The 19,706-nt window shown below is 37.5% G+C and overlaps 3 protein-coding genes across 12 annotated transcripts in view; 1 reads left to right on the top strand and 2 right to left on the bottom strand.

Moving 5' to 3' along the window:
* Window positions 1–1,459: 1,459 nt before the first annotated feature.
* Window positions 1,460–7,567, bottom strand: jtb (jumping translocation breakpoint). The gene is made up of 6 exons (XM_038277174.1): window positions 7,359–7,567; window positions 4,483–4,755; window positions 3,979–4,019; window positions 3,804–3,886; window positions 2,992–3,071; window positions 1,460–2,762 (listed from the first exon to the last, which is right to left on the bottom strand). Exons 2-6 carry the CDS (start codon window positions 4,569–4,571, stop codon window positions 2,606–2,608), a joined length of 450 nt encoding a protein of 149 aa, XP_038133102.1. The 5' UTR covers window positions 4,572–4,755; window positions 7,359–7,567; the 3' UTR covers window positions 1,460–2,605.
* A 1,518-nt stretch (window positions 7,568–9,085) lies between these two features.
* On the bottom strand, window positions 9,086–11,662 carry si:ch211-191i18.4 (uncharacterized protein LOC799350 homolog). The gene is made up of 3 exons (XM_038277173.1): window positions 11,371–11,662; window positions 10,547–10,660; window positions 9,086–9,252 (listed from the first exon to the last, which is right to left on the bottom strand). Exons 1-3 carry the CDS (start codon window positions 11,503–11,505, stop codon window positions 9,130–9,132), a joined length of 372 nt encoding a protein of 123 aa, XP_038133101.1. The 5' UTR covers window positions 11,506–11,662; the 3' UTR covers window positions 9,086–9,129.
* A 3,448-nt stretch (window positions 11,663–15,110) lies between these two features.
* Window positions 15,111–19,706, top strand: part of LOC119778078 (regulating synaptic membrane exocytosis protein 2-like) — a 47,799-nt gene continuing 43,203 nt past the window's right edge. For 2 of the 10 annotated variants that reach the window (XM_038277165.1, XM_038277162.1), the window contains exons 1-2: window positions 15,114–15,557; window positions 15,866–16,029. In XM_038277165.1, the coding sequence (XP_038133093.1) occupies window positions 15,881–16,029 (149 nt within the window). In that variant the 5' untranslated portion in view covers window positions 15,114–15,557; window positions 15,866–15,880. Of the gene's footprint in view, window positions 15,558–15,865; window positions 16,030–19,706 lie in introns of all 10 variants that reach the window. The other 8 variants (XM_038277164.1, XM_038277168.1, XM_038277170.1 and 5 more) reach the window with 6 other exon arrangements.

Here is a 19,706-nt window from a genome sequence, read left to right as displayed (position 1 = left end):
ATCGATCATCATGCGCAATATGAGATCTTTAGGAAACAAGTTAGAAGAACTCTAAGCTCTAGCAAGGATCCAGCCAGAATATCGACAATGCAGCATTATGTGTTTTACTGAAACAAGGCTGCAGGATCACATCTCAGACTTCAGCGTCTCTCTGCCAGGTTTTCTGATCATATGAGCAGACAGATTTAAAGAAGACTGGGAAATTCAAAGTAGGGGGGTTGGCAGTGTTGGCGAACAGCTGATGGTGTCATCAGGACACGTTACTGTGAAGATCTCTCGCTGCAGCCCAGATGTGTTCAGATCTGTTAGTAACACTTCTTTGTTTTCTCCTGTGCATTTAATACAGTTCAGCCTGACTTACTTTGTGAGAAGCTGTAGAAGACTCAGCTGGAGACATCAACAATTGCCTGGATCAAAGACTACCTGACAAAAAGACCAATTTTTTTAAACTGAAGAACAGCTGTGTAATCAAGTAGTCAGCAGCACAGGAGCAACACATGGAGCAGTGCTTTCTGCATTCATTTTTACTCCATACACCTCCGACTTCCAGAACCAGAGTGATGTCATCTATAGAAATACCCAGATGACTCTGCAATCATTGGGCCGATCAAAGATGGACAAGAAGCTGAATGCAGATATCTGATCATCTGATCCCAACTGTCAACAAAACAAGGGAGATGATTGTAGATTTCAGAAGAAATAGGAACAAGTTGAATCCTGTTAGAAGAAGTGGAGGTGGTTGAGGAGTATAAATACCTTAGTGTTCACTTGAACACCAAATTAAAGTGCTACTGTTAAAGTGCCTACAACACTCCAAACAGGAGGGACAGAAAAAATATCAATTTCAGCTGCATGTTTGCTTATTAAGTCATAAAAAAGTGTTTGATAAGCAGTTATTTTAATGTAGACATTTTCTGACTGGAAAAGATCAGAATCAACTCACTTTAAGTTGCTTAAAAAAATGTGTGTCATCTATTTATACCGCATGGAAACAAGACACTGGATTAAAAATTAAGCATTCCTACTAGAAAAGGAAAATAACTTAAAAATAAAGTATGACTCTACTAATTTGATGATTAGCTGCGGTATTCTTTGTTGACCAGCTCTTCCTCCTCTTTATTCGTCAACCCACAAAATAGGGTGACTACAGACCTCTCCAGGCTCATGCTACCAGATTTCTCTGTTCTAGGAAGATTTTTGGAAAAAATTATAAAATATCTGAAAATACTTTTAAAACCCCCAAATTCCATTTTTCCAGGCTGCATAATTACCTTCAGAATGACTTAAATGCTAAATGAATCCATTCACTCAGTTTTAAGTTTCTCTTTAGTTTATTTCATCAGAAACTTTAGAGAGAAACAAAAGGTCCAACATAAACCTACTATTTACAACCAAAACATAAGAACGAGGCTGAAACACTCTGAAACAGGAGCATAAAATCAAAACAATTGTTCTGGGGTTTTTTTACGTATTTTAAAGCACCAGCCAATAAGATCAGAAATGTGAATCAATTGGGGAAAGAATGGGTAGATATTATCTGTTAGATCCTTTTTCAGTTTTTATGCCTAAATTCTCCACAGCAGGGCTCCATCTCATCCTGTTTGTCCAGAATAGACATTATCAGACCCCCCAGTTTATTTCAAACTATAAAAACGCCAAAGTTAACCATGAAATTTAGGAAAATATTTCCATAGTGGGCAAGCAGGACAGAAGATAAAGACATGTGGATAAAGAGGGATGCAAAAGAGGAATGAAAGGAATAAAAATAGGGGGGCAGAATGGATGAGGAAGGAAGGAAGACAAAAAGAGAGACATGAGAGAATGAAGAAACAATGAAGAACAGATCCAAGGAGAGGTAAAAAGGAAGGACAGATAAAGATTTAGAAGGGAATATAAACATTTTCTTCACTTCCTCTGCTTTTGAAGCCTTGAAAATACTGACACCAAATTCCAGACTTTCCCAGGCAGCGTAGGAACCCTGCTATACGGCTCAGAACTGAGATCCAGTCATATCATCCAACACGGATGTAAAGCAAATCCAGACCACACCATGGATCCAAAGTATAAATCACCAACAGGAAGTCAAGCTGAATGACTTCAGAAGCAGCTGCTGCATTCTCCTGTTGTGATGTCATTTCCAGAGTCCATTTTTGGAAAACGCCGTGTGACGTTAGAGGGGTCAGTCAGTTTATGACATCAGGAGAAAAAAGTTTCAGCCACTGCTTCTGAAGTTTGTCAGTTTCACTTCTTTTTAGTTTGATCCTCACTCGCTTCAAGTTCTGTCTTTATTCTCAGGTCCAGAACTTCTCCTTCCTGATTTCTGTATAAACTCTGTACACTAAAATATATAATCTACAGTTTGCATTGTGTGTCAGGACATTTCATCATCCTGCTTTTAGTTTTTTCTCCACAGTTTTAAAAGAGAAACGATGGCTGGGGAAGAGGAAAAACTTCACAGACTTAGAGCAGCTCCACAGAAAACGTCCAACAGCTCGGTTCCTCTGCCGCTTCGTCTTTAGTCCCGACTGATCTGTCAAAACCTTCCAATGCGGGTCAGTTTTAAAATACTGCCACAGGATTTAAAAAGCCCAACAAGCTCTTCTTCTTAGATGGATTCGATCTGCCTGCGGACCTTTTCAGATGCAAGGCGATCCAGCCAGCGCTGACGGATGACCACCAGAACAGCGAAGATAACCGTCAGCGCCAACGTGGCGGCCTCAAACTTCCAGAAGAGGTGTTCCTCCATCAGGGCAGAACGACAGCTGAAAGGAGAAGGACAGTCAGATCGAATGCATGGTGTCCACCCATAAGGAGATCCCTAAAAAACTAAATATTGACATTTAGCCAAATTTATGGTGCATATTTCTACAGAGGCCATGATTTTATTATGGGGCCTGTCTGAAAACAGGAAAACGAAGGAAGGACGTGAAGAAAAAAAGGACGGTTATAGGGGACAGAATAAGTAATTTTCAGTCTCGAGTAAGTCTTCACCTCTTATACTCCTCTCTGCTGGTCTTGGTGCAGTTCACCCTCTCCACATATCCCGTCTGTGTGCAGGCTGACTGCGTCTTCTAAAAAAAAAAAAAACACACACAATCGAGACATTATCACTGTCAGCAGTGATTCTCCCCATCAGCTCATTATCTTAGATATGGTTCCTGCATGGATCCATGTTCAGAAGTTGTGTTTCTGTACAAAAACTAAAGCCTGGCCTCATTGGAAGACAGATTCTCCCAAAAAGTTTACTGACTGAAAACACATAAAAAAAATACTTCAATTAAAATAGAAAATAATCAATTATTTCCACTTCTTCCAAAATAATCTAATTTGAATACGCAGAACATAAGTGGCAGTGATGTTTTTCTCTCTGCTCCATTCGGTAAGAAAATTCATCATCCCAGCATGTTGAAGGACTGTAAATTTTAGTAACAACATGATAGAAAACGTTTAAAAACGTGACACCTGGGAGAAAATTGTTTTATTTGGAAACTGAAAACTTGTTTTCCTATTTCACCATTATGTAACTGCATTCCTGATAAAGGGTCCCCTGTAACAGGTTATTAACATTTAATGCTAATAAATGGGACTCAAAGATGTAGAACAAATGGTGTTTTACCAATGTCAGCTGCTAAAAACTAATTATATTAGTATTTGAAATTCAATCTAGAATTAAAATGATCCATTAAAGATAAAATATTGAATAAAAGTAAAACTCTTCAAGCCTCACTATCTTAAAGAGGGGGTGAAAATTGATTTTTAAATAAAGTCTTTCTGTGGATAAACAACAAGCTAAACACACTTACAGCGTTGAAGTCGCTGCAGCGATTACATTCCTCCAGAACCACAAAGTTCTCCAACAGCCAGCAGGGGGTGACAGCAGGCTTCACTGCAGACACAGAAGAAGAGGCTGTCAGATACACCAAACCTGGAAAGGTTAAAGCTAATGAGGGCGGCGAGTTAGAAGCAGCTAAGACGTACCTGTTGTCTTCTCCTCACTCAGCAGAGCTGCTCCAAACACTCTGAAAAACAAATCAATTTTTTTTTTTAATTAAAAAAATAAATAAAAAACTTGGCAAAGTTTCGTCTCCATCAGCTCCATCTGCTATCAAGTTTCAGAGGCTTTTAAAAACATGACTCTAAAAATTAGCATAATTTCCAGGCTGTTAATTCTGGAAAAGGACAGAGTTCTAAAAACTTTTAAAACATGGATCCAAAGAGCAACAACCATAAAGAATGGAAGCAAACAAGGAAATGTATGGACGCACCGATGGATTGCACAAACAAACAAAAGATAGAATTATTTCATTTTTTTACATTTATTAAAAAAATAATAATAATAAATAAACTACTTTTCTAGCTTTTGGGCCAGTCTGGGAGAAAAAAAAAATCAATTAACAGAGTTTTAGCTGTATATGAACTAAAAAAATAATAATCTGATTCAGTGAAACCAAAGCAACCTCTTGTTTCAGGTCAGAAACTGACCTGAGCGAGACCAGACCCCAGAACAGAGCTTGGAGGAGGAGGACTCGAGGTCGACAGCAAGCGACTGGGATCCGACAGTCGCTCTCCATCAGTCTTCCTCTCCAGCTGGAAGGCGACAGCACAGCCACTCTGTCTCTCTGCTACTGGTTACTGACCAGTAACCCACTGGTTCTGCAGCAGGCACAGGCTTACTCTAGGATGACTTTGCCGTCTGTGCTGCTTACATCGTACTCCGATAAAAGTGAGTGAGTTAAGGCGACTGACTGCTGAGACCTGAGAGAGGAAAAAAAGAAAAACTTTCAGTATAATTTGGAGCAACTTTGGGTATGAGTCACTAAAAAGTAATGTTTAAAACTAAACCAACAACTGAAAAAAAACTCTAAAACCCTACTAACCCTGAAAACTTAATTGCACTGTCACTGTTTTTATGGAATCTTTTATGTTTTTTTTAAACAGCCTTCACTCTTTTCTGACCAAAATCTAGCATCACCTCAGTTATACTCGTGTATAATAGGAAAACTTTGCAAGTCCATCTATTTTTTCGAGTTGCTATCATATATAATATTCATATATGCAACTTATCCAAGTTCTTGTCAAACATTAAACCCATCCACTGTTTGTAAACAAAGAGGGCTGATATCAGTCTGGTAATGGAAGTATATCAGCTAGCAGAACATTATCTGGGAAAAATAGGAAAGTTTGTTTTATAACATTAAGTTTAGCAAATGAAGCTTGTAGCCTGAAGCCATCCTGAACTCTGAAACAATCAATAGTTTGTCTAAGGAAGAACTGTAGTCCGTTCTAAGAGGATCGGCTTCAGTTAATGTAACACAACAGCGTTTTCTTATATGTTTAAACAGCTTTTCTGCTTCCACACCGCACAGCCACATTCCTGGTGACATAGGTTGTAAATGGATCCATAAATCAGCCCAAAAACTCCCTGGTTGCAATGAACCTGCTTTGTGTTTCGAACCACAGTTGATTTGATAAAAGAAAATAAAATAAAGATGGTCAAAAACCTAGATAAACAGGATAAATAGATTGATTCCATGTTTCAGCAGACGTTTGCACCACGAGTCAAGAGGAAATTGATCTCATTTCAATGTCTCCAAATCTTTAAAGTTAAAACAATATTTAAAAGGGTAAACACAATGTGCTCTTTTATAATTAAATATTTCCAGAAACACATGTGAAATAAGCAGGTACTTAATTCAAAATCAGATGATGCAATTAAAATACTCCTTAATCCCTTTAGTGTGCTTAATATTTCTCAATGAGGGGGCAAAGTCGTGTTGGGATGTAATCTGGACCCCTTAGATTAGGAAACACAGTTAAAAGATGCATCTTTAAAGACCTCTTTGTGGAATTTGGAGTGTTGCTTTAACCCTTTCCACAACAGGAGAGAATTCAGTCAGTAGATTATGAAGAAAATACCAATGGGTAAAATTGAAAGTCAAGGTGTGATTTCAAGATAAATATAAACAATAAATAAATCACTGTCAAATCAACGTCTGATTATAACATTTAGCTTATTTATATTGAAAAAAACATTTATAAACACACATATACAAAGGATGTGCATGAACAGCTTGCTTAGTATGAAAGAGTCCAACAGTGATAGAAATATAAGAACAGCCTAACAGTGAAAATGATATACAATATACTAATGAAAAATGGTAACACTAATTTTAATGTTCCATTTTGAAAACTATTATTTCTATGGAAGAGGATTAGGGCCACTAAAAAAAAAAAGTTAACAGATTTTTAAATATTATCTCAGCTTAGTATTGGAAAAAAAATCTGAATTCTGACTTTAATCTCAAAATTCTGACAGCTAAAAAATGTGTTCATCAAGCCACAGCCATGTATGTTTTAGAGACTAAACTAGTTCTTTTTTTTTTTTTTTTATCACCTTCCGCTCTTCCATTAATAAAATAACATCACACCTCGGTCACGAAAACTAATTCCATAATTTTCCACCAATGTGTTACTAGCCCTCCCAAACAACTTACATCTTTGTCAGTGAAGCTGAGTGCTCCCATATTTCTTCCTTCATGATGCCCATCTACATTAAGATCCAAAATTCTGAGAAAAAAAGTCAGAATTCTGAGACTCAAGTCAGAGTTCTGAGGAAAAAAAACAACAGAATTCTGAGATGAAGTCCGAATTCTGACTTTTTCCCCCATATTAATCTGCAATAATATGTAAAAATCAGTTTAATTTTTTTTTTCAGTGGCACTAATTCTCTTCCATACACTTCTGTTACTCTCTCTAAGAAAGCAGTGAGACAGTTTTCTACTAAAGATAAAGCACAATACAAGGGTTGAATATTAATTAATAAGCAAAACAAATCAAAGTACAAAGAAATGCTAGGAGAAAATCCACTTTAAAACATTTCTATATACTATCTCAATCATTTGAAACCTCAATTACAGGGAAGTAAGAAATACTACACACACAAACACTTGTTCATAGTTGTGTCATAAAAATAATAGGTTTGATAAAAAAAAAATAAAAGTGGGAAAGATCTAAATATGCAGATGAAAATCATATTTTAGGCCCCGTTTTTGATCCATGTAATTAAGAGGCACTGAGAAGTCTCCTTGCGATTATGTGACCAACAGATGGTTTATCATCAACTGACTGTACACACAGCTGATCAATAACAGCTCTACAACATTAACAGATCAGCTAACCGGCTAATATGCTGTTATTATATAATAATAACAGTCTGAATTCTGTTTAGTTCAAACTTACTGAAAAAAAAAAACACAAACATGGGGAATTTGTAGCAGTGATTTACTGTCTCCCCTCTCTGTTTACCCAGAAAGAAAAGGAGCTAACGCTAGCTACTGTTAGCTCAACTAAGCACTTACCGTGGTCCGCTGAAACAGCCGCCATTTTTAGACCCAAAAAGGGAGCTGAAAGCAAGACCGGCTGGTTTCCTGCGACGGTTGATACACACTGCCCGTTAAATGTATCGAGAACCAAAGAGAGATACTACTTAGATCCACAGACGATCCGTGGATTTGTGGACGACTGGCCTCCCCTCACGACGACACGAAAAAGCCGACAGACGTAAGAAAAGTTCCGGTGAGGACACTTCAAAATAAAAGCACGTCAACAGCTTTTGGAAGTAGAGACAGAGGCAAGAACATATTTTTATTATTATATATCTTTACATAATTTATTGTATATAAAAAACACCTACATAACATACAAATATATATAGGCATGTAGAAATCAATGACAAATATCTATCAAACTACATCTTTAGGCAAAATATGAATTGAATACAGTTTTAAATTGCACCAAAACAAACAGGGATACTGATGCAAATGCAATGTAAATAAAAAAAATGACATAGGTTTCTTAAGCATGTTAAAGTTTTTAAAGTTTCTTTGTTTCCTAGAACTATTCATTTAGAACCTCAAACATATTTTCTTGCCAGTGATTACGATCCCTAAGAAACTTATTTAGTATTTAAGAGTTTGTTTGTTTTTTCAGAGCTCTTCAAAGATCTTAAAGCATCACTATATCTTTAGAAGCTGGCAATTAATCTGCATGAATCTTTCAGGATTTTTAGTATGTAAAAGTGCTGTGAGTTTGCCAAAATTCTCCAGGAGCCCACATTAAGAATCACCACCTCCTCCTACCGACCTCTGATGTTTACTCATCTGAAGCTTGGGTCCTCTACCAGAGGCCTGGAAGCTTAAAGCTCATCGCAGTATCTTAGCTATCTGTAGAACTGCATATTTCTGGACTAAGATGTCTGACGTTTCTCCAGGTATCTGTTGTAGCCACTTTTCCAGTGTGGAGAGGTTACTGCCTCAGTGCTCCAATGATCATAAGCACTACAGCCTCTTTCACCTTCCAGCATCTTTCTAGTTATTTCCTGAGTCCTTGTTCTTGATCCAATTTCTAATGTTCTTTGTTCTTTTTTAGAATCAGTTTGACGTGAAAAGTATTTAGGAAAAACATTATCTGTCTAACTAATTCCAGCCAGTGGAATCAAGTAACTGACTTTGCAGCAGTCTGTGGGGATCAGAATCAGAATCAGAAATACTTTAATAATCCCAGAGGGAAATTACTTTTGTTACACGCTCCAGTTACAGTTTTATATGTATATACACACATCCAACAACACAAGATTAATAAAGATAAAAATAAAAATAAAAAAAGAGATAACATATTTATACATATAGCTCTTCTGTATATATATCTATGTATGTATATATATGCATATGTAAAAACTACATCCAAGTAAAAACCAAATCCAGGTAGCCAGTAGGGATATGGAAGAGTTTGGCTGAACACTAAACATTTATTATGAAAGGGAATCATTGTCACTTCCTCTAGTCTACATGCCCAGGTGGAAACGTTAGTGTTGGCGGAAGTCAGTTGATCCACAGCGCCATCTAAAGGGCTGAGAATCACACCTTGACAAACATATGAGTCATAATTACAATCATAAATAAATGTTCCTCTTTAATCCAGAGAAACTTAATCTCGGCTGAACATAAAAAAAAAATATTTACATTTTATTTTTGAAATTTAAGGTTCACATAAATATGAAACCAAAAAGCACGATTAAAACAAAGCTAACATTTCTGCTTGTAGTTTTTTAGTAGTTGTTAAAGTTATTGTTCAGATGCTGTGAAGGAAGAAATGTGAACATCTTGATCGCCGAGGGCAACGGCACACCTGGCCAGGTGGAGTCTTCTGTCTTCTCCACCAACTCTGGCCCCAACAGAACTTGTCAAGGTTACACTGAGAGAGGAGGAAAAAAAGAGACACAGCAGAGTCATAGAGGGTAGTTATGGATGGATGGATGGATGGATGGATGGATGGATGGATGGATGGATGGATGGATGGATGGATGGATGGATGACTAGCTAATTAGCTGCTGCTGAAGGTGCAGAGATGGAAGCTCAGAAGGTCAAAGCCTCCAGTGTTGCTGCTCCCAGAATATGGAATCATCTCCCTTGGCTTTTGGGTCAACGCAAAATCTTCTTTTTGCACTTTTTATTTTTTATTCTAATTTATTTTTGACTGTCTGTTCATATTCATCTTTCCCATGTTTCCTGTACTGTTTCTTTGCTTTACACCTGCAGAGCTTTGCTGTAGCTGTGGTTGCTCTAAATTATTATATACTTAGATAGATAAAGTGAGTAAGTTTTCAAAATGTTTTAGAAATTCAAAGATATATATGCTATAGTAGATATTCATCCTGTATTTCACTGCAGTCCTTTTTATTGCTGTTAAAATTACCTGTAGTCTCAACAGTCCAACAATCAATGTTTTGGAAACTCAGAACTTAAAACTTGCTTTCAAAGGAAAAAAGAAAAAACAAATTTTTTAGCATCAGAAAACCAACCTATTTCAAAGAATCCAAATACCCTGCTGGGTCTATTGCTTTGCCTCCCAGTGAAACAGCCTAGTAAGTCTCTGGAGCCGCGGTTCTTGAAATCTTAGCACCTGAGTTCTTACCATGTGTAATATGCTTCTCCCACAAATTATTTTTAGCATCATATATAGCATCTCTGCAACGGAGAGTATTTGTTCCCCCGATAACAACAGTCGATCTCTGCTGTTGTTCTCTAACACTGAAAAAAACATTTTTTCTGTCAACCTCCTCTTACCATCAAGCTCACTCCGCATCAAGGCAAAATAAACTCAGATGCAATGTGGGCCTTTCATCAGTAAAACATTAGAGCTTTGACTGATGAGTTACACCTGTAGTGTGATTCCATTTATAAAAAATAGAGAGCTTATTCACAGCAACTATCATTTAAAGGAATGTCTTCATTTTAACACATCTACCCATCTTAATAAATTCACTCAAGGAAGTGTTGGATGTGTAAATTTACTCCTTTGCAATTTATAATTAATTTACCGGTATGTAAAGGTTTTTAAACATTTGTGAAAAATGTCTGTATGATAATTTTCAGGAAAAAAATTTATTTTAAACAGGAATTAGTAAAAAAATGTAAAAAAAAAAAAAAAAAAATAAAAAATAACACTATAAAAAATCTCTGTGCTCTGTCGACGTGAAGATATTTACCACTATAGTGACTCTGCGTCTTTTCAGGCGTCGACAGATTCCAGGAAGCCGCATGAAGCCGTGCTCCTTTAGAGAGGTGATAGTGTTTGATTCAGAGTTTGCAGAAACCTTCTCCTAAAAGAGAGCAAAAGGGTGGTTTACACTGTGTCTGATTATAGAAACAAAATATGTGCTTTAGATGTGGATTTCCAAGTAACAAAGCAGGAGGATTCAATGGATGTCAAACAAAAGGAATTGGAAGCCGACCTTCTGAAAGGTCAGTTTTAAACACAAATACAAGGATGTATATTTAGTTTACAGATATACCTTGTGTTAATTCTGTGAATCATATATGTTACAACACATTTAAAAAGACTGTAGCTATCATTTGTTTTTGTTTAAATATCTCTGTGCCCCTGCATTGTTTTTGTCACCTTAAAGAAGCCAGTGTGAGAATGCTCCAGAGAAGAGAGTGTTTAAAAAGAAGGATCTGATTTTAAATAGGCCCAAATTAAAAAACCTACTGGGCAGATTTAAAGCCAGACACACATCTATCCCTCGGGACTCTTTTATAGATTTGCAGAATAAACACCGACGGTCATATGTCTCATGAATCCTCCATTTAAGCAGTTTTTTATACAAATACTGTCCATATTTTGCATCTCAGGATAAGAATCTCCTAGAAATGTGCTTCAAGTCCAACCTGAGGCCTCATGACCTACATTATCATCAAACAGGACATTCCTAAAACAAACATCTGACCTTTTTATGTTAAACAACCAAATGCACGTCTTTCTGCACCATCCTCTATGTTTTTTGATTTCCTGAGCTCACCCTTATCCTACCTGCAGAGCTGCTGTGGCGGGAGTGAAGACGGGCAGGCTGCAGTCAACCCGTCGCAGAGGGCTGAGCAGCAGCAGAAACAGAGCACAAGCATTCAGCTTCATCTGTTGATCATCCACTGATTCGTTTCCTATCATCTGTGAACCGTTAAGTCAAAAAGCCTCTTGACCGTCCGGGTCCCTCTGCTTCTCCTTATAAAAGCAAACAGGCTGAATGATAAAAACAGAACATAAATATGACAGAAGGGAAAACAGAATAATCCTCTTAGCCTAGTTTACAAGCCATGTGATCAGATGATGACATCACTCTGATCCCCTACCAAAAACTACTGACAGATCAGAGATAACCTGTTTCCACCCCTTTATTAGGATTTTATCTTTTAGACCAGGGGTCTTCAACCCTTACAATCTAAAGAGCCGTTTTTGACTGCTGCGAAAATAACTCTTTTACATTATATTACTTTTTTTTTTTAACATAGATCTTTCCTTTTTAAATAACCACAGTGCCATTTCTAACTTTAGGTGAAAATAAAGGGAAAACACTTGCTAAAATATAATAATAATTTTTTTTACATTTTATTTGGTATTGTTATTCAAGAATATTTTATAGAATTTTGTAAATTGAGAAGAAAAAAAATACTTCATTGTTGCTAATTAAACACTTTCAGGACGTCATAGCACAGCAATTTATTTATATAGCACAACTCAGCACAAAGACATTTCAATGTCATTTACATGAATTAAACAATTAAATAGAAGAAGAATAAAGGCAAGTAAATATAAAAGCAGCTATTAAAGCAAATTAAACTGTCATGAAACAGGATAGATGGACCCAGTATTCAGGCGAGTCAGACAGTGGGAAGTTTCAAAAAGTTTAATGAAACCAATCCAGGTCAGGGGAAAAGTTCAGAACAGCACCATTCTGAGATCCAGGAGTCAGTAGCCCAGTTAGGGGTTCCGATCCAAACAGGAACAGATAGATCCAGGGTTCCAGGAATCCACAAACCGTTCAAGCAGGTTCAGAGTTCCAATGAGTCCAACAGGGAACTCAGTCAGGCACGCTCAGAGGGAGACATGGTACCATTTTATGGGTCAGAAGTTGAAAAGTTTCCAAACCTCTGCTGTAGATAATAGTGTGTTAACGTGTTGGAGCCAAATCCCAAATTAATCTAACTGAGAATGTATTGAGTGTTATAGTTCAAACACTGCATTGCCTCTAAAACTCATATCTAAAAATGGGACAGATAAAAACAGCTTAAACCTCTCTGCCTGGAAAAATTATTCAAACAAATGTTTTGCCCCTTTAGACCCAGACAAACATGTTGTTGCATGGCAGGAACACTTAATACGCAGCAGGCTTGGAATCAAAGTGGAAATTTAAACACTAAATCTAGAGAAAAATAAAAAGATATCCCAGCACTGACATTTTAAGCCCACCTCATTATTAACAAGCACATTTTTCTCTTGGAGGAGGCAGAAAACCTAGTACCACAGGATGAAAGATGAAAACTTGATGCAAAAAGAATTATTCTGGGATTCAAACCCAATACTTTTTTATTGAGAGAGACCATTGCAAACGACTCTATCCCATATTAGAATAATAGTAGTAATGATAATAGTAGAGCTGGTGTATTATTGATAATATGCACCAGGTGGTGCTATTATCAGTCTAATGTATCTATGAAGTAATTAATCTGTTGTCTACTTATTTTAAGTTTTATAGTAAGTAAATAATATTTGCTACATGAAAAACAATATAGTGTGTAATACTAAATTATAATAAACATACTCATATTATGTTTTATTTATAAAAAAAAAACATATTGTATCATATAAATTTTGATGACATATAAATTACTCTCTGTTTATACTATAATATTATACTATAAATTAAAATTTGTTTTATGTTTTCTGATCCTGTTCTTATTTCTTATCCAGAGGCGTAGAGAGAATATTTTTAGGGTGGCCAGGCACTAACCAATGTACGCTGAGGGGTGGCCGAAAGTGGATAGGCGCCAGAACCTCAGGGTAAATCTACACTGTTCCAACAGAAAAATTAACGATCACAACATCCATATTCACTTAATAAAGACTAACCATACTTTCCAGCAGAGTTTCCTAAAAAAAAAAATAGACGCATATATTATAACATCCGTGCTTTCTAGATTAAAAGTATAGAGGAAACAATTCTTTCAGGTTTGAGTTCTGAGGGGAATATCTTTTCCGTTGTCATTACTTACCTACTTTTATCAATAATCATTATGCATAAAATTGATTACAACTACTAATCTCTACATAAATTGATTATTTAATACATTTTTACTAAAACATTTATTTATCTATTATTTCACTGAAGACTTCTAGATGACTTGCAGAGCCATATTATTTTCTCTTTACCCCATATAATGCAAAATCTAGTTCTGAAAAGGGCATGAATTCTGTACTTATCATCTTTAATATAAGTACATTAATGTACATAATTAACAAAAGTGTTTTTGTTGTCAAGTAATTGTTAATGTATGAAAAGTTAAAATGTTTTGAATATTCCACTGGAGCAATGGCGTAACGACACAACAATAGGCCCATAAACAACATTATCTTGGTGGGCCCCATATGAAGTACAACACCCCCCACCGCCGCCGTAGTCAACCAAACCGAAATCTGCCCCATACATACACACTTCATCATTTCATCATACTTCACCTTCACTAGACATGGATAAACTTTAGTATATTCTGCTGTAAAATGAGTCTCTCAATTCATCTACTGGTCGCAACCTTTACTCACTGTAGTAGCAACATCCACCTCTCCCTCTTCGGTTCTTTGAAAGAACCGAAGAGGGAGAAGTTTTATTGTCAAGTTTTTTATTTTGGGAAGTTTTTTCCGCTCTCTTTTTTGCTATCTGTCGTCGCTTATGTTATGGTTTTAATCTATGCTCTGGATTACCCATAATTCCAAGTCGTATTGTAAAAAATAAAATACTCAAATATATCTTTCTTTTAAGATCTTTATTGCGGTTTGAAACATATTATATGAGTGTATTTTTGACAAACAGTCTAATGAACTATACACAGTTATTAACATAGTAATTAAAAGTAACACTGTCTGCTTGCTATTGGTGTCGCATTTAAACGGCTCACCATCCTGTTGAAATCTGCCATGTGCTGGGGTATAAATACGGTCCGGTCAGTCAGTCTAGTAACAGTTGGGTTAAAGACAAATTTTTCGCATCAATGCATTTGCAAAGAGACGTCCTAGTCCACAATTGCATAGGGGGCCCCAAAGCAACTGCATACTCTGCTTACCGATAGTTAAGCAATTGCTGCTAGATGACTTGCAGAGAAATATCATTTTCTCTTTACCCCATCATAACAGAAAATCTAGTTCTGAAAAGGGCATGAATTCGGTTCTTATCATTTTTAATATAAGTACATTGATGTGCATAATTCATAACAGTGTTTTTGTTGTCAAGTAATAAAAATTTAAATGTTTTGAATATTCCAATTGAGAGTATTACTGCTGCCACCATCTGTATTAGAAAGGAAAAAATAGTAGGGGTGGCAAATGATTGGCTAAGGGGGGGCCAGTGGGGGCCATGGCCCCCATTTAGCTCCGCCCCTGATAAGAATCTTATCAGAACATTTCTGATTATTTTTCAGAAGATAAGCCTATTCGAGTTAAGTCTTATTTTCATCACTATATAGTGGATCTTAAATGCTTCCAGGCCAGGCGTGAGGGAAGCAGCCATTAATAGTTAATTGATTGATTGACTGCTGAGAGGTTTCGGTTGTATTTCTATCTTTGGCTGCAGGTCTATGTTTAGCCTCTGAAGAACACCCTCCACCCCCGCACCGTCGCCACCACCGCCCACCCGCCGACGGCCAGCTGATCTTTGTCGCACGTAAGCGCCGTCGTGTCGTGGCCCCGCCCCGCTTCCTATGGAGGATTTATTTATTTTCTCCTCCGTCTCCTCCTCCTCTGCCGCCGCCGCCGCTGCGTCCATTATCACCGAGACGAAATCAGGAATCCTCGGCGAAGCAAAGCGACGACCGCAGGCCGAGCTGACCGACTCGGAGTGAAGGATGAGAGCCGAGCGCGGGGCGCAGAGCCGACCGGAGCCGCCGCTGAGCACCGGAGGAGGCAACATGGACAGGGACTAAACAGGCAGGAGGACTCCGCTGCGCCTGTCGGTAAGCGATGGATGGATGGATGGATGGATGGATGGATGGATGGATGGATGGATGGATGGATGGATGGATGGATGGATGGATGGATGGATGGATGGATGGATGGATGGACGAACAGGTGGTCTGATGGCGGATGAGGCTGCATCTACAGAGCTGCACGGAAACGCACCTGGAAGAAATAAAATGAGCGCTCTGCGGCTCTGCAGCCTGCATCATCAACATCATCATCGTCATCATGATTTACTGACGGTACTGACGGCCCTCCGCGCTCAAACGGACCGACTCATGACACCGTCCTCCTTGTCTTGCAGCGGCTCGCGGTCGGGATGTCTGGAGCGGCCGGGCTCACGCCGCCCACCGGGGCCGGACCGGAGCTGCCGGACCTGAGCCATCTGACCGAGGAGGAGCGGAGGATCATCCTCTCCGTGATGGAGCGACAGAAGAAAGAGGAGGAGAAGGAGCAGAGCATGCTGAAGTGAGAGGGATTTCATTAATCAGTATTTATCAGTGTGTTTCTGCCATCACGTGCTGCAGAAAACACCACGTCCAAAAACAAAAAAAAGATGCCATGTGCAGCAAAAATGAAGGGTAGCTCAGGTATCAGCTCACTTTCTGAATGAACAGTACCCTGAAATACACGCAATCAGTAAAGGATAAAATAAAAACATAAAACGTTTCTGATAATAAGGTTTAAATTAAATCTTGGAAGAACAGTATTCATAGAGAGACCTTCCTGTTTCCCAAAGGCAGTGAAATACATATGAAGTCCCCTAAAGACACCTGAGCTGCAAATAAAATATAACTTCTGAATAGCAAGATATATATATATATATATATATATATATATATATATATATATATATATATATATATTGGACTTTAAATTGAGCTATACAAGTACAGACCATTTACTATAGATATATTTTAATGTTTTTATACAAAGGCACGGCTTGAGTGACTTTATAGATTTTGAGGGGCTATTTTGACTTAAATAATATTCATTAATACAAAAAAAACAACAAAAAAACTAAAACGACACACTGTGACGGACTGGCGACCTCTCCATGGTTTGCTATAGACTGCTGGAGATAGGCACCAGCCCTCCATGAGCGGTAGAAATACGGTTACAAACTAGGGACGACTATGGCCTGAGTCCCCCAACTGTCACTGGGGGATGGGGTCCTAGTAATATCTTTAATTTGATGCTTCTTTTTTTAGTAAAGAGGTTACCGAAAGAGTTACTCCAAATAAAGTGTAACAATTATTTGTTAGCTATAGACAGTTTGTTGTAAAACACTGCTGCATATAACATAGCAAACAATGAGTAAATTGTAATTAAAAATAACTTAAGTCATTGCACAGATAAAGGGTGACAGTGGCGTTGGATGTAGAAGTTTGCCCTCAAATCGAAGGATTGACGGTTCAAGCCCCGACTCCGACTTTCAGTGTCAAGACACTTCACCTGCATTTTCTACTGATGGTGGTGGTGCCAGTGTACGGCAGCCCTGCTTCTGTCAGTGAGCCCCAGGGCAGCTGTAGCTTTCCACCATCAGTGTGTGCGTGAATGGGTGAATGAATGTAGTGTAAAGCGCTTTGGTCAAGTCTACTGACTTGAATAAAGGCACTAAATAAGTACATGCCATTTACCATTTACCACAGTTAACTACTTAATGATATATGTCTACTGTAATTTACCAGATGGCACTAGCACCTAAGGGTGCATGGTCAGTTTTTGTTAACTTTTTAATTAAGAAGTATATATGCTGTAAATATTTACAAATATTTACTAAATTTTAAATATTGTATGCAGTAACTAGTCTCAAGCAACTGCTCAATGAGAGCTACAAAACAAGCAGCAAAATCATCTGCCTACTCTATGGCATTGAACTTTGTTGATAACTCTCTTTCTTTGATCTCTGAATACTGATTCCATAAAATAAAAAAGAAAGATAAAGAGAAAACACTTATTAAAACTGAGAATTTTTCAAAGCAAATTCAAAAAACAGCAATAGTATAGTAAGAGTAATAATTATCTATACAAAATCAATACACTGGAAAGCAATTTTTTATTTATTATTTATTCATTTACTTATTTTTTAGCTTTACAAATTTTTAAATATGTTACACCCATCCTAATTCAGGCCACAACAAATTTCATCCCCCAGCACAGTGGCACTCTGAGTAAAAAGCCATTTGGCCACAATAAAAAAACTCTTCTGGTATCTGGATGGATGGATGCAGCGATAGAGTTGATTCTTTCCTGCTATCCTAATCATAATCGCCATGCAGGGGACCAAGACATCTCGCCTGGTCAGCCAGGCCAGCAATGCCCCTAACGAGTCCCCCTTTTCAGAGGCATAGACCAGTATTGTGTATTGCAGGCTAACGAAAAACTCAACAACTCTCCTTCACTAAGGGGGGGGGGGACCTGTTCTTCAGGTTTAATTTGCATGTTTTGTAAGCCAAAACAAGGCTTTGTTGGTCCACTCTATAACGCTTAGAACTCAACGCTATTTCAGACATTTTGAATTGAAAAAGCTTCCTGGATGGGAAGCGAAATGTCTTCAAACTTGGAAAACAAAGTACAGTGTTTTTTGTTTTTTTTTAAACTTTTTTGGAAACACTGGTTTCTGTTGTTGCACTTGCACAGGATGAGTGGTTTTGAATGTAGGTGCAGCTGAAATTTAGAAAGGACACTGTTAACCAGTCTGAGTTCTAAAGGTAGAGCAAAAGTAAGGAAAGTAATAATTAAAACTGTTGTCAGTGCATATTTAACAAATTAATTCAGAAAAAAACTCAACTTAACCTAGGGGATGTGATCCTTTGCATAGGATAAGGATAGAGGTCATGCATTTATGCCTAACACATGCTCTTAACTCTCAGTTGTGGTTTGGTTCTTATGCATTTCTGATCTCGGGTGTTGTCTTGAAGCACAAAACCTGCGATTTTGTCGGCGGCACACTTGTCACCCACAGCCCTTCTGTTTCTGTTGGTTTTAATTGGACTGCAGGACTAAATCCAGTTATCTGATTAGCTGTAGTGTTGGTGGATCAGTGGTTGCGGTTTGATATGAATCAAAGGGCTTTGAGCTTTTGAGATCTTTGCAAAAAAGTAAAGAGTTTCTTTCAAAATGTAATTTATTTGGTTTTATCCTCAGAATCATGTACAGAAAGGATTAGTTATAAATGAATAGCTTAGTTCTATTTTTTAACTAACACAAAGCAGCTTAGATTTAATAGATTGTGAAGTGAAAAGAAAACAGAGATAAGCAAACAATAACATCAGAGTGGGGGTTCATATTACTAAATGATTACACAAGAGAACAACTTCATATGTTCATCAATCATGCTGCTATTACCATCATTTGCCACCAGATGTCTCTAAAGTCTAACAGTCTCCTGTTTGGACTTCTTGATGTTATGTTGAAGCTCAATCAAAATCATCCCTGGAAACTAATAAATATGAACAACATGGTGGCTAGTTTGTCACTCAATTGAAGGTTTCAAGAAATCTGAACGTATGAGTCTGTGGTCCCCCCCTAGACCCCGATGATCACATCATCAGTGTGTCTGTCTTCATTGATTTTTTTTGTGTATTAGAATAGTTCAGTTTGGTTATTTTTGCGTTTTTTTTTTTTTTTTTAAGAGTTGCTGAAATGCAGGAACTTAAGTGAGTGAATGAAATTAGAGAAAGACATAAAGAGTCTGTGTTAATGTGACGAATAGTAACTGACAACTTATTTTCATATTTGCCTTTAGCTATTTACCATTGACCATTTGAAAATATGAATTTCATCTAAGAATCTCCCAAAGCTCTGTGGAAAGCATTGCAGTCTGATGAACTGGGGACCTCACTTCACTTAGTTGAGAATTATGGCTGGACTGTATTCCAAAGACTGTCTCCGATCACTTAGAGCTGCTCTTTGGCTACCAGTCCATCTTGATGACATCTGAAACGTCATCACAGATCCTTTGTCTGTTTAATCTTGTCTGTTTGATCCCTTGTCTACTTAACAGTTGTCCTATGGACAGAGCCACCTATGGAGCTAGTTAAGTTACCGTATTTTCTGGACTATAGTGCGCACCTCACTATAAGTCATGACCACTAAATTATTTTTAGAAACTGGTAACGGACATATATAAGCCGCACCGT

This window comes from Cyprinodon tularosa, unplaced genomic scaffold, assembly GCF_016077235.1.
Source record: "Cyprinodon tularosa strain WSP-4 unplaced genomic scaffold, ASM1607723v1 ctg13, whole genome shotgun sequence".
In the NCBI taxonomy this organism is placed as follows: Eukaryota; Metazoa; Chordata; class Actinopteri; order Cyprinodontiformes; family Cyprinodontidae; genus Cyprinodon; species Cyprinodon tularosa.
The sequence above is the reverse complement of the archived record's forward strand: the minus strand, read 5'-3'. Positions and strand labels throughout refer to the sequence as shown.